General features: G+C 37.1%; 1 protein-coding gene across 1 annotated transcript in view; it reads right to left on the reverse strand.

Annotated features, from left to right (window-relative positions):
- Positions 1-12,959, reverse strand: part of LOC110108689 (endo-1,4-beta-xylanase 3-like) — a gene marked incomplete at its 5' end in the record, with an annotated part of 16,932 nt that extends 3,973 nt beyond the window's left edge. The window contains 4 exon segments of the mRNA XM_020839444.2: positions 7,112-7,271; positions 7,576-7,937; positions 12,251-12,428; positions 12,613-12,959. Coding sequence (XP_020695103.2) covers positions 7,112-7,271; positions 7,576-7,937; positions 12,251-12,428; positions 12,613-12,959 — 1,047 coding nt within the window.
- Positions 12,960-13,757: the final 798 nt, after the last annotated feature.

The following is a 13,757-nucleotide window of genomic DNA, read 5'->3' on the forward strand; positions in this document are numbered from 1 at the left end:
AAACGTTTGGGACTTGTGAACTTGAATCAAATGGGATTTGTACCTGAACTTTTGAACTAAATGACTTAATCAAACTTGAATCCAAATAAAAAAGAAATGTGCAAATGAGATTGAACTTGAGCTTGTGCATCCGGACTTGAACAATTACAAAATCTTGAATCATATGGACTTGATTTGAACATTAACTTGAGATTAATTTGGACACTAATTAAGCATGTTTCAAGCATGATTTGAACTTAAAAGATTACAAGGGATTTGATTTGAATACTTTGAGCAAGGATTTGAGCTTGCTAGTTGATCACTCAAACTTGATTTGAACATTACATGAGCCTGAATTTATATTGGACTTGAGTTAGAACATGATCTTGGACTCATATGACATTGAATCTACAAGCATTAAACTCAAAAGGAGCATGAGCTCTAAAGAATTTGAACAAGTGCAAGTGGACTCAAATAATTAAATCTGAATGTAGAGAACTTTGATTCGACCTGAAGGAGTTTGTGCTTGGGTTAGAATGAAAGAGTTCATTGAAAGCCAAAGCTCATGATCATAGAAAATTAATCCCTATAGCAATTAAATGTCTCGATCATGCAAAGAACAAAGAACAACTCACTTATGGGCCAATCATGCAAGTGGATATATCTATCTCTTTCAAGAAGAATAATCACACAATAAGCACAACAAGCTTCTTACAAATGGAAACCAAATTGAAGGGGTACCAATGAATATTAAAGAGCGATACATAAGCAGATATGATCTTCAAGTAGAAAGATTTGATATGTAATGAAGATAATGATATGTAATGAAGATAATGATATGATATACCCAAATACATTCAACGGAATATGCATGAATGTCAACAAATAGATGAGAAATTCATGACACATAAAGGATACAATGAATGTGATTTATCCATAAAGAGAAAGATCAGTTGGGAGGATACAACAATATGCTTGCAATCAATCTACAAGATTTAAATAGCAAGAAATTATCATATTGGTTGGAATACTAATTGACAACCAATAACATTGTAGATACTATCATTCACATTACAAATCAAATGATAATTGACCCATGGTATTTATCCTGATCATCCAAATGAAGGTAAGCATATGAGCAAGAAATGTAAGACGAATGAGGAACAAATTCTTAAAAGTTACACAAATAAAGAATGATAAAGTTTAGATACCTCAGATCATTCAAATGAGATAGTATCCAAGCAATGACCAAAGATTAAAATATGCAATAAATGCCAGATGTTTATGTCATCAATAACACTGTAACATAGACATGTACATTCAATTCTATGAGCAGTGGAATGAACCCAAAGCATACACAACGACTCTATCCACAACAAAGTGCCGAAGGATGTCATGCCGGATATGAAGGTCATTTATGAATACAGATATATACATCAAACTATTCATGAATGATGATGAGGGGGGATCCAATGAATGCTACGTCAACTTAATAATCAATCACTAATCAATATTAAGCAACTATATTGATCTGTTAAGAGCAAAGGGTTATGATACTACAACAAATACAGACCTTTGTGATCAAAGGCAGGAGATTAGTTAGTGCACTATGATCCACCTGCAGAAAAAAATTATAGTGCACGACAGTCTGCCTGTATAAAGCAGCGAACAACTCAATTCAGAAGCTGCTACGACAAGCCACCGGATCCGCAACTTCTATGCAAGCAGACAGAAGGCGTCTACAAATATTTTAAATACCCCTGCACGTGCACTGTAATTTGTATACACATAGGTACACTAAAAAGGGGTAAAAACAATCAAGAACCTACAAGGGCCCCGGCGAGCGTGTTATTGGTACACACGTGACGTCTAGGGATGCTGCGCGAGTTATCAAATTTTGAACCCGATCCTCCTAAGAAGATAAAGGAGTGGACAGGGTTCAATTATAAAATGTCCCCCAAACACCCGCATGGGCTCCGGCGAGCATGTTATTGGTACACACGTGACGTCTAGGGATGCTGCGCAGGCTGACAAGTGGATTCAAGTTCGAAACTGATCCTTCTATATGGGTCAATAGAAGTCGACAGGGTTCGAACCAACAAACAAATATACGGTTGTGGTGACCGTCATATTTGTCTTAATATATTCATATTAGGCCTTCAAGGCCTATAACAATGAGAATTCACTATCAATGACATAAAGCCTACGAAACCTGATCATAGATTAATAGCTTGATCGAGTTGACAAGGTTCAATCAACAAAAGAGAAATGACCCCAAACACCCCGATGATGGCCGTGTTGAATGCAGATCTCAACCGGAGGGGTTCAGAAATATTTTTCAAATGCCATTTCAAATACTCAAAATTCCATCCAAATTCTCACAAAAATCCAAAAAATTCTAAAAAATCCCAAAAATATTTAAATTTGAAATTCAACCCATTAATCACTTAAAGCAAAATTTATCCACCCTCCGCAACAGTTTGCCGGGGTGGACAAATCAAAATTTACCTCAGCTCACAAAAGAGCTAAATGCCTAGTCGAAAATATTACTAGGATTCATTCTCAAAAAGTCTTCTGCCAGTAAGGAAGTGATACGTGTCCTCTAACCGGCGGTTTGCCGTCAAATGACACCGCAAGATAAACGGTTATGACCCGGGGCCCTCTGAACCGAGTGGTTTTGCCGCCAAATGGCACCACGAAATACCGGTTATGGCCAGCGCTGATACGCTCCTTATTGGCATCAAATCCTTGAGATATGAATCAATAGGATATGATCGATAGGGCGCAAAGCCCTCTGTTAGCTAAGGTGGATTCAAATTTGTCCCCTTAGACAAATATTCACCCCTGGTTTACAAGGTACCCTTGAACGAAGCAACCCATGGCTGCCGACAAGGATCATTCTGTCAGGTTGGGTCGACTACCTCCTCTGACTAAGTAGACCAGGGACCACGATGGCCCGGGACGACGGAACCATGGGATCTTGATCGGGTCTATCATCCATTCCCCCACCATCCGCTTTAAGTGCTAGATGGTGAAAATTTTTATTTTAAGTATCATACATTCAAATTCCAAATCTTTAAACCTTTCAAAATCCAAACCCAATTTTTAATTTTCATACCTAATCCATGCTGCTACTATATGCCAGATAACATGTATATTCTACGTATCTGATTGACGACTAGCCTTAATCGAAAGTTCTCTCTCGTTAGTGGGAGGGGTAATTAACTATAGGGGCTTGCGCATATAGGAAACCAGAACTCAGATCATAAAGTCCTCACAAAATGAGGGTGAAATCTCTGGGTAGTGTCTTATCTACAAACCCATCTGCCTTCCAAAATTTACCACGGAACTTATTCAGTTAAAACTCCCTCGCCGAATAAAAAGAAAAGCGAGCGGAGGCCGGGGCCGAATTTTCGGAGCCCACAAAAATATATCAATATTTTCCTACTTTAGGATCATCCAATATATATCATTACCTCCTGCTTGTTAGATTGCTTAAAAAATTAAAGTGGCCCTAAAATATTGGTAATTGTTCTAATAAGCTGAGAACATGAGTAATAATTGTCATTGTCACATTGATATGTTTTCTTCTTTCATGTAACACATGATTACTAGCTATGAAGATTACATCACGATTGTCACATTTTATGATCATGAGTTGCGCAATTGGAAAACCAAAATTCTTCTAGGAGATTCCTAACCCGCAACATCTCATAGTGTACATGGATCTTTATTTTAACTTAGCGCTTGATTTAGCCACAAGTATTTAGTTTTACTCTTCCATTTAACCAAGTTGTCTCCCACAAAGATGCAATCCTAGAATGTGAATTTTCTCATCAATGGAACTAGAATAATCAGCATTAGAGAAAGCGTCCACATGTCCATTCTTTGTGTACGTAAGTACTTTCCTGGTGCTTCATTATATATAAAACATTAAATAGAAAACTTCCTAATGTTCTTATTTAGAAGTTTGTATGTGTCGACTCACAACCCCTATAACAAAGAATATATGATATAATGACATTATGATAAATCAATTTTCCAATAAACCACCAATATTGAAAGATATCTTCAAGCCTTTATTCTTTGTTTGTAATTTTATGTTTGTCATTAGAGTGTCAATAGGTTTGCAATTTATCAAAACAATTTTCTTCAAGAAGATGATTGCCATATTTTCACTAAGCTAGGAAAACTACTTTAAATTAGGAAAATTCTATTGACAAGAAATATTAGGGATGCTAGATCTTTAGTTCCAAAATGCCTTTTGTAGTTAGCATTTTACTTCAATAACTCTGTTCTGATCACTTCTAATAAGAATGATTTCATCAACATATGTTGTGAATAACAAAACCAGATGAATGATGCATGACGAAGATAGGGTGATATGTTGTATTATTGCAAAAGCCAAACATAGTAGGAATTATGCAAAACTTATCAAACCAAGCATGAGGCCTTTACTTAAGACCATATATGGTCTTGCTGAGTTTGCATACTTTGGTCCTCCCCAAAGCAACATACCATGTTGGCTGCTGCAAAATACAAATCGATAAATTTGAACAGCATAAAGGAAGCATTACACACCTATTTGTAGCAAAAACTAGTCTAATGCCCGGAGGAGAGGTAATCATATCCCACGCATGTTGATGAACAAGGCAACTATTTAAGCATTGGTTGCATGTTTCCGCTGGATATCCTATAGTGCTTACTCGTATATCTTGGGATTAGGAATGGATAGCAAGGATGTGGCTAAACATTGGAATCTAGAAGAAAGATAGTCAGTTGTTTGAGTAAGATGATCAGCACAATATCTTTTCTCTTTCTAAAGGGCAATATAAATATAATGGGAGCTATTATATACAGTAAAAAGTGGGCAAGATCATTGTGTGTGCACCTGCTGACATAGAGAAATGGGCATAGAGTCTCCAAGAGGAAGATGAACACGTGGAAAGGCTCAAGAGGTTTAGAAAGTAGGGAAAGGACTCATGAAAGGTAACATTATGTGATAGACCGCCGGTCAAGGATGTGGGCCCAGATGTGGAGGGCGGCTGCCTAGTTGGAAAGGGAGGAGAAGTAAATGAGGGGGTTGGAAAGGAAGGAGAATTAAAAGAGTGGATCACTTATCAAAGGAGGTGGGGGGAAAACGTGGAGTATATTCAAGTTTTGGTAGGGAAATAGGGAGAGATATATTAGGCCTTTTGGTGGTATTATTTTTCTTCATACAGATTTTGTGAGTGTTCTTGTTGTCTATTATTTTTGTGAGGGATTCTAGCTGCATCTAGAGTTTGGGAGTCCTCTTGAAAGAGGATCATTGTATCTTGCTTGTTCGTGTTTACTTTCTTATCAAAAAATCTGTTTGGTTTGCTGAAATTTACTATTTATTCGCTGATTTTTGGTGTTCAAGTCTTAACAAATTGGTATCATAGCAATTTCTTATACCAATGGTCGGAGAAGTGTTGAGGCGTTGGAAGAAAAGTTGGAGGAAGAAAAGTTGGAGGAAGAAGTAGGGCAACTGTGAACGGATGTGGGATTGTTGAAGGAGCGTTTTTCAGCAATGAAATGAAGGTTTAGGAATCTAGATGAGACGATGAAGCGGATGTTGGAGTTTCAAACTAAAGCGGCCCCGATGGAAGCAAGGGGGAATCAGGAAAATGACATGCCAAAGAAAGACGTCAAGGTGGAACTTTAGAATAAGAGGGCATACCCCACCTTGAGCCTCTTCCGAAAAGGGGGATGGATAGAGAATATGGAGGCAGGAGAAAATGGGAAGAAAAGAACAGATATACTGAATTTGAAGGAGGGAGATACAAAAGGAGAAGGGAGGACAGAGAACCATAGAGAAACCCCAATGCTCGCTTCATGCTCCATAGAAGGCATAAGGGGCATAAGTGGAAATTGGGATGGAGGAGATCTAAAGGCCAGGAAGCTGAAAATGCCAATGCTTGAAGGCGAGGATGCGCATGAGTGGATCTATAGAGTGAAGAGGTATTTTAGGGTGAACAGGTTAATAAAAGGTGAGAGACTTATGGAAGCCGCTCTATGACTGATACTAAACTGCAAGACAAGAGGGCCAAGGGCTATGTTTCAGATGCGACGAGAAATTTACACTAGGACATAGATATAAAAATTGTAAATTGCAGGCTCTCTTTGTGTGTGATGAGGGCGAGGTGAATAAGGCAAAGGCAGTGAGGGAGGAGGTAGAGGAAGAGAAGCTCTTACACTTGAAGGTGATTGAAGTTTCATTAAACTCCGTAGTGGGATTCACCCCAAATTATACTATTATGGTGAGGGGACAGATAGGAGGAGAGGTAGTAGCGATCCTGCTAGACAATGAGGCTACACACAATTTTATATCAAACTAGGTGGTTGAAAATCTTGGGCTAAAATTGGTGGAAACATGATGTTTTGGATTAATGATTGGCACGGGAAAGATGGAGAAAAGCAGAGGAATATGTCAGGGTTTGGTGGTAGAAAACAAGGGGAAAAGGCTTTTCATCCATGACCGTGACAATCCTCAATCCGACCACCACAATGTCCAATAAATAGGAAAGACTAGCCCGAAACAAATGAAGAGGGACTCAAAAAGCTTAGTGACCAAAAAAACTTGAGAAAGAGCATCGGTCATGATGGGAATATTAAAATCGATCATCATTTGAGATTGTATATGTTGAAGGAAGGTAGAAAGAACAAAAAAGAAACAAAAAATCCTCATTATGCACTTGTAGATAGTCTGAGACTCTGAGTCAATAGTAAATAATTTTTATTAAAGAAGTTCATGCCACTTTCCTTGCATGATACTATAGTGCTCCTCAATGAGCAAATCATATTGGGAGGAGAAAAGATATCATAATATAGGGTGTATACATGACAAATTACTTTCATGGAAATAGGTGGAATAAAAAATGACTCACATTTTCTTGGTGATATGTTCGAGCATGGAAATATAGAGATGATGGATTTACTACTATTTAGCAACCATATAAGGATAGCATAATTAGATGCTTGACATCTAGGAAATTTGATGGTGTCATCACTAGTAAAGGAGATGCATCAAGATGTTAAAGTTTTTTTATATGGATATTTATAAGAAAACTTATGAGCAATTAAGGCAAGGAAAATGAACAAATTCTGATACCTTAAACATCTTCAAAGCTGAATGAGCCACTACAACAGAATCTACGAGCAAGTCATGTCCAGGAGGCGGCCCTTCGAGGAAGAATACTACACGATGAGGCATACTTGTCAATGAGAAGGAGCCTTCAAGCTTTTCCCATCTTTCATTTGATGCTAAAACTCTGCAATGATCGCATTTAATTTTGTTTAAAAAGTATGTGTGTGTATGTGTATATAAATATAGTGCATGTAAGATATTATTAGAATCTTAAATCAAGCTCAGAATTCTAAGATCCGCTCAGATTGCGATTGAAGCAACGCATGTGAAAAAAGGTTGGTGTGCATTAGAACTCAACTTTTTTTTTTGTTTTTTCATATTTCTTTATTTTCTTTTTGTGCAAGCTTTGTTGGGATGTGGACGAGGTTTCAAGTAAGGCTAGTTAAACATAATGAATCAAAGAAGACGATGGAAATTTTGTTACCCACCTCCCTATAAATAAATAGCTTGTTGAGTCTGAATGCTCTAGTTTTAGCGTTGCTATGACTTGGCAAGGTTCATCCTGAGTTGCTCCAACACACACATAAGCAGAGACTGTATAATGAAGACCAGGTGAGATGTTTCTAGTTATGTCCTGCTCTGGGCCTTGCCAAACTTCTTTGCGATTAGTGATTACAGCATAATTTGATCCAGATAATGCAGTTCCTTTGAAAAAGCTAGACTCGCCTGATATTACAAATCCATCACAGCAATTGAGATGCCAGGAATGCAGCCCTTGAGCAAAATCATGATTTGAGATAATGTTATTGTTGACATAACATAATGAATCAAGCGTGGCATGTTTACTTGCCTGTTACATGAAAAAATAAAAGTTGATGAACTGCAAGAATAACTTTACTACAATTGCCTCTCTTTCTTCTAAAAAAATAAATATTACTTGCAGACCAACTCAAAAGATAAAATAAAATAAAATGAAAGTTGAGAAGGATGAACTTATTTTAATAAAACAAATGCTATAATTTATAAAGGGTAAATATGCCATACTATTACTAGATCTTAATCTACAATTATTTATGGGCACAAAACACATTAATTAGTTTAGTTATTCATGAAAAGAGACATACTTAACATGGTAAAGCTTTACACCGTAAGCATCCCAAGTGATTCAATTAAATAAGACAAGTACCTCAAAGAGCTTATGCATACCTCTACTAAGGTATCCCAAGCGAGCTATTGTTTAAAATTAAGCAATTCTCTGAATTATTACTTATTTAACTTTTTTTTTATTTCTTATTAAGATTTTTGTTTTGCCAACCTAAAATACTTGGGATTAACATTGAAGGAAGAATAATTTGGTAAAGATCCCCTTCAACAGCAGCTAGTACTTAGACAACAATGTACACATGCTCTTAGGACTACACCCTAAATAAGATCTCAAGCCTATTATGTGGCGTATAGTTGTTAGAATAAATTAAAGTGCATCCACCTTTGTATTCTTGATGTTACTACAAGCAGAGTGGTGTTTTACCTAGACTTATATGTTGATGATATGGGATGGTATTCCATAACTACAATCATGCCCAGAATATTAATGTAAACTTCCTTTTGAGATCTCAATAAAGATTCCCCCCGATCTTAAAGCAGGATTCATAAGCCTTTTATGAGAATTTAAGATCATTAAAAGGGTGAAGACACAGATCTTCCTACAGATATTTCGTGTTATTTACTATTTTTGGATATTTGAATTAGTCGCCTTTAATACGATGATTTGCCACAAAAGCCTTGTTTAACAAAGCAAGGGATATATTGATAATATGACCTGCCATGGACCAAGTGGTAAGCTGCTTGAAGAGAAGCAAGCATCATGGACAACTTTAGAACAGATGACAAGGCTGAACTATAGATAAGCAAGCGATTCGACCAGCACTACAGAGCAGGCAATAACGCTACTTAAAGAAAAGCAAGTATTATGGTTGATTGTGGAAAGGGCACTGAAGCTACCGGAGGAGTGAGCAATATGACTAGCTATAAAGTATGGGCTCTGAAAATTCCGTGCCCCGGCCTCTCTACGCCAACTCTTTCTTGTTTGTTTTATGTGGATAAAGAGAGTTTTAACGAATTTAGGTTATGGGGTAAATTTTGAGAAGGCAGATTAGGTTTTAGATAAGACACTACCCAGAGATTTCGCCCTCATTTTGTAAGGGCTTTATGATATAAGTTTTGGTTCCCTATAGTTAATTACCCCTCCCGATAATGAGAGAGAACTATTGATTAAGGCTGGTCGTAAGATATGTCGCATGTGTTGCAAACCCAACATAAAATAGCAACAATTTTAGTGTTTAAAAATGAGTCAGGTCAGCTTCGGGCTTGGAGAAGGAAGCACAACCAGTGAAGGTGGGCGGATCGAGTCCGGTGGTGGTCTCTACGTGCACATGACTAGGGCTTTGGGCTAGGATCAAGCGGATCTAGGGCTGACTAGGTGTTTGAGATTGGAGGCGGAGTCAGCGGCTTCTTCACGCAGAACAAAGCTAGCAGGAATCGAAGGGCTTCGTGTGTGCAGCATTCAAGATGTAGGTCTGGAGGTCAGAATCGGCAGCTTCTTCACGTGGAACGAAGCAACAATCAGTGGCTGAGGCTTTGGCTGCAGGTCTTTATGCATTTCAATTATACATCGAAATTTCGGGGGTTTGAATGCTTTGCCCCTGGTTTCTACCGAGTGGGGGTCTTGTGTCATGTGAGTGGGTGGTTACGTGAGTAGTGGGTAGTGGGATCGTGAGCGGGCAGTGGGATCGTAGGAGCCGGTCGACAGTTACAGATCAACATAAAGCACATAGTAAGCTTAATTAAGGAGGATCAAGCATTATAACTAGCTATGGAGGGCGAGATGAAGTTGTCTATGGAGGACGAGCAACACTAGTGGCTATAAAGAAAGAGGACTAAGCAATCTGGCTGGCTAGAACATGGGTAGAGAAGCTACCTAAAGAGGTTTCATGGATAGCTGTGGAGCGAGTGACAAAGCTACCCACAATCAGTTATAAAGCAAGTGACAAATATGCTAGAAAAGAAGCAAACATCATGGCTACCTATAGAGCGAGCAACGAAGCTATATGAAGTGGAGCAAGCAACTTATTAGACCATAAAACAGGTGAAGAAACTACTTGAAGAGAAGCAAGCATCTCCATTGGCTATAGTGCAGAAAACAAGCCTAACTAAAGTGTAATGAGCATAAGTACAACTATGAAGCGAGTAGTGAACATATTGGAGAGGAGAAAGCATAGAGCAAGCAATGTAGGTCTCATAGGAGACAATTGAGGCATAAGTGAGGTTACGGCGTAGGTCTAGGAAAAGCATAAGCATAGATGCTACTTGAATAAGAAACCCATATATTTAATATCCTTTGATAGAATAGGTGGGCGATGCAACTGTCATTATTGACATGAAGTTGGTGGTATGGTACCATCACCATTGTCCTTTTTAGTAGACTGTGCTAAAACACATCCCAGAAGAGCAAATAGGATATGCGAACGCTACTTAAATTTTGAAGTTTACAAATTTTTATAAAGGCTCCCAAAAAAAGCTACACTCTCCATGGCCATCAAACCGCTTCCTTTTTCCTTTCATCAAAATAAAGTCATGCCATCTCTAACCCTGATAGAGAAATGATCCAACAATCCTCAATAGCAACCACAACATTCATGCACCACCTCGCATAATGCCTAAAATCATATCATCGCTACCTCCAAAAAGGAAAGCCATCCTAGCTATCCATAACGGTCCTCCCATCATTGGTATTTTATTATTTTCCTTCAAGATGTGCAACATTTTCCTCAAAAATAGTGTCCCAAAACTAGACTACATTGCATCACCAAAACCATAGATACTAGTATCATTTTAATTTCACTAATGTTGTGAGTTTTATTGATTGTGTTCATGGAAAGAAGGCCTCTTATAACTCATATCAACTACTAATGGAAGATGTTTCGACTAGGTAAAGCCAATGTTTTTTTTTTTCCTAGATTTTTCTCTTAAAAAAACAAATGTCCTACACTCGTGCTCTACTTTACTTTTTTTTTTTACTGTGTGCGAGATTCCACTCGTAGCTAACACAATTAAAATCTCTCTACCACCTCAACTTTAACATCAATAATATTTTTTCATTATTTTTATTAACACACAAAATTTCCCTCATATTATATCTTTTTATCATAAAATTTTATTGATTGGCAACATAATTATATAACACTATGTACCATCATCAAATCTCATGACTTGGGAAGTATGACTGAAAAATTTGATTTTTGATATTATCATTAGCTTGGATTGGATGTCTCCTTTGTTCTTAAACACTGGAGGGGTAAGAGCTTTCATGATTATAAAAAAAAAAGCATGTAACAATGACAGTAGCATTAATATAAGAGCAACCAAGGAGAAACTAACTTTATTAATCCGCTTGGAAATTTCTAGAAGCACTAATGGCAAGTTGGAAACTTTTTTAATAAAGCTGTTATGGTAACATGATATACAATATTGTGTACAATTGTGAGAAAGCGTGCTGAGCTTGCAGTCACATTTTGTATGTGTTTCCATTTCCTATGCAGAATACTATTGTTTCGTTGTGCATTTTTTGCTTCAAATATTTTTATTAACCTCCTACATGCACAAGTAACAGAATATATGATCCAATAGACATGAAATGTTTCAGGTTTTAGAACTCCATCCTCCCAGATGAAGAAATGTACTGTGTAGTAATGTATCAAACAGCGTGCAAATCTTCTGTTTATAGGCATGCATATTCCAAAAGTTTGTTAAGAATGGAGAGTTTCATTATGTGGTGAAATTTTGTAGTCAGCACTTACTTTTATGCAATATAAATGACTGGAAATAAAATAATACATGGGCAGAAGAGTTTTAGTTGCAAATTTCCTGTTAGAGTTTTAGGTTTCATTTGGGACGGCTTTCTTACTACTATTTAAAGCAGCTTTTTAGTTAAAAAATTTCTAGAAAATTACTTTAAGAAGCAGTAAGAAAGCCGTCCCAAACAAAGCCTTAGTAGCAATTTATTTAACATTTTTCAGCAACAGGATAACAATTATAAAACTATAAAGAAGAGTACATTGTAATTTTCAAAATCTAATTACATCTACCGGTGGTATAAGTACTTACTTCAAACGTAAGTAATGGAGAACGAGGAGGCTTTTCAGCTCGTTTAACAACTAAACTGTTTATAAGGATATCAGTACCCAATGGTGGCCCCTCAAGGTAGATTACAACGTCTGAGGTATGAACATTCAAAATAAATTTTCCTTGCAAATTGGACCAATCTTTATCTGATGCTTGAATTCTGTTAGAAAAACAGCAATGCCGGATCTTAGGACACCAAAAAAAAAAGAGTTAAAATAGTACTAAATGTAAAAACCAGATAAAATATTATAATAAACTACATTTAAATTTTAGGAAATTAAATAAGTGAAACATTTCAAAATAACATGATAGATATAGCATTGAAAATTACTGTAGGAACTCACTTCCCAATGCTTGTGTATTGTTCACGGCCATTTACTCCTTTAACCCACAAACTAGCCATAACTTCGGCAGAATTAGCATTCCCAAATATTCGAACAACAGCAATCACCTCATATGCAAATTTTCGAATCACTCTACCAGTAATATCCTGCTGAATGCCGTTCCAGCTTTGACTGCGGCTGCTCGTAGAAGCAAAATGCCTTCCATGTAATGGAAGTATCTTCCCATCTCCAATAGATTCATGTACAAGTATCTTGCACCCTCTACCAGACCAATTATTCAAGCCATCCTCAAAGAATGAATTTCGTATGATGTTTCCATCTGCAGCAGCGATGCATCTTCTAGCCTCCTTTGTCATGAAAATAAAAAAATGAAGTATTTTATATATTTTCTAAAGAAATTGAAGAGAGAAAACAAACTAAACAACGGATGCTTAAATGTCATAACTAAGGCAACATACTATGCACTTAGAAAAGACTTCATGTTTGAAATTTACGCCTCATCAATGTTATAAAATAATAAGACCCATCGTCTTCTAGCTTGGTGAATATCAAGGCACATGAGTAATTAAAGGAAAAGGTTTCTATTGACCTATAAATCAAATAGATGCGAAAAGGAGCAAAATCGGCGACAAAAATGACGATCTGCGGGCGCGACGCGTCACTTGAAAGGTTAAATGACCACCGATCGCAAATTGCGTCGTTGATCAGGACATCGAATTCCCCTAACTAGAAACCACCCACAATTGAATCAGACAAGTCCAGTCAAAATTGGCGACTGATGCTCGAAAATGATGCGTGACACTGCCCAAATGACGTTCAATTGTGAAACGAACTTCGTTGTTGCGTACAAAATACTCGAGTCACCTAAAAATGATTATAAATTCGCTCAACAAAAATTGCACGACAAAATTGGCACGGATTTCGAGGCTTCAATGAGTGAATTTTGAGACATTTCACGAAAATCAAGGCAAAAATTCATTTCTATCATTTTAATTTTAAATATTATTATTGTTTAAATAATAATATTTATTATTATTAATTAAAAAAATCAAAATCAATCAAATAAAAGTCTTACCTCGTCGTAGGTCGGACGTCCGACCACAAATTCTTCGCACGTCGACGATGAGCTATTCACGTCGAAATGC

This window comes from Dendrobium catenatum, unplaced genomic scaffold (assembly GCF_001605985.2).
Source record: "Dendrobium catenatum unplaced genomic scaffold, ASM160598v2 fragScaff_scaffold_318, whole genome shotgun sequence".
In the NCBI taxonomy this organism is placed as follows: Eukaryota; Viridiplantae; Streptophyta; class Magnoliopsida; order Asparagales; family Orchidaceae; genus Dendrobium; species Dendrobium catenatum.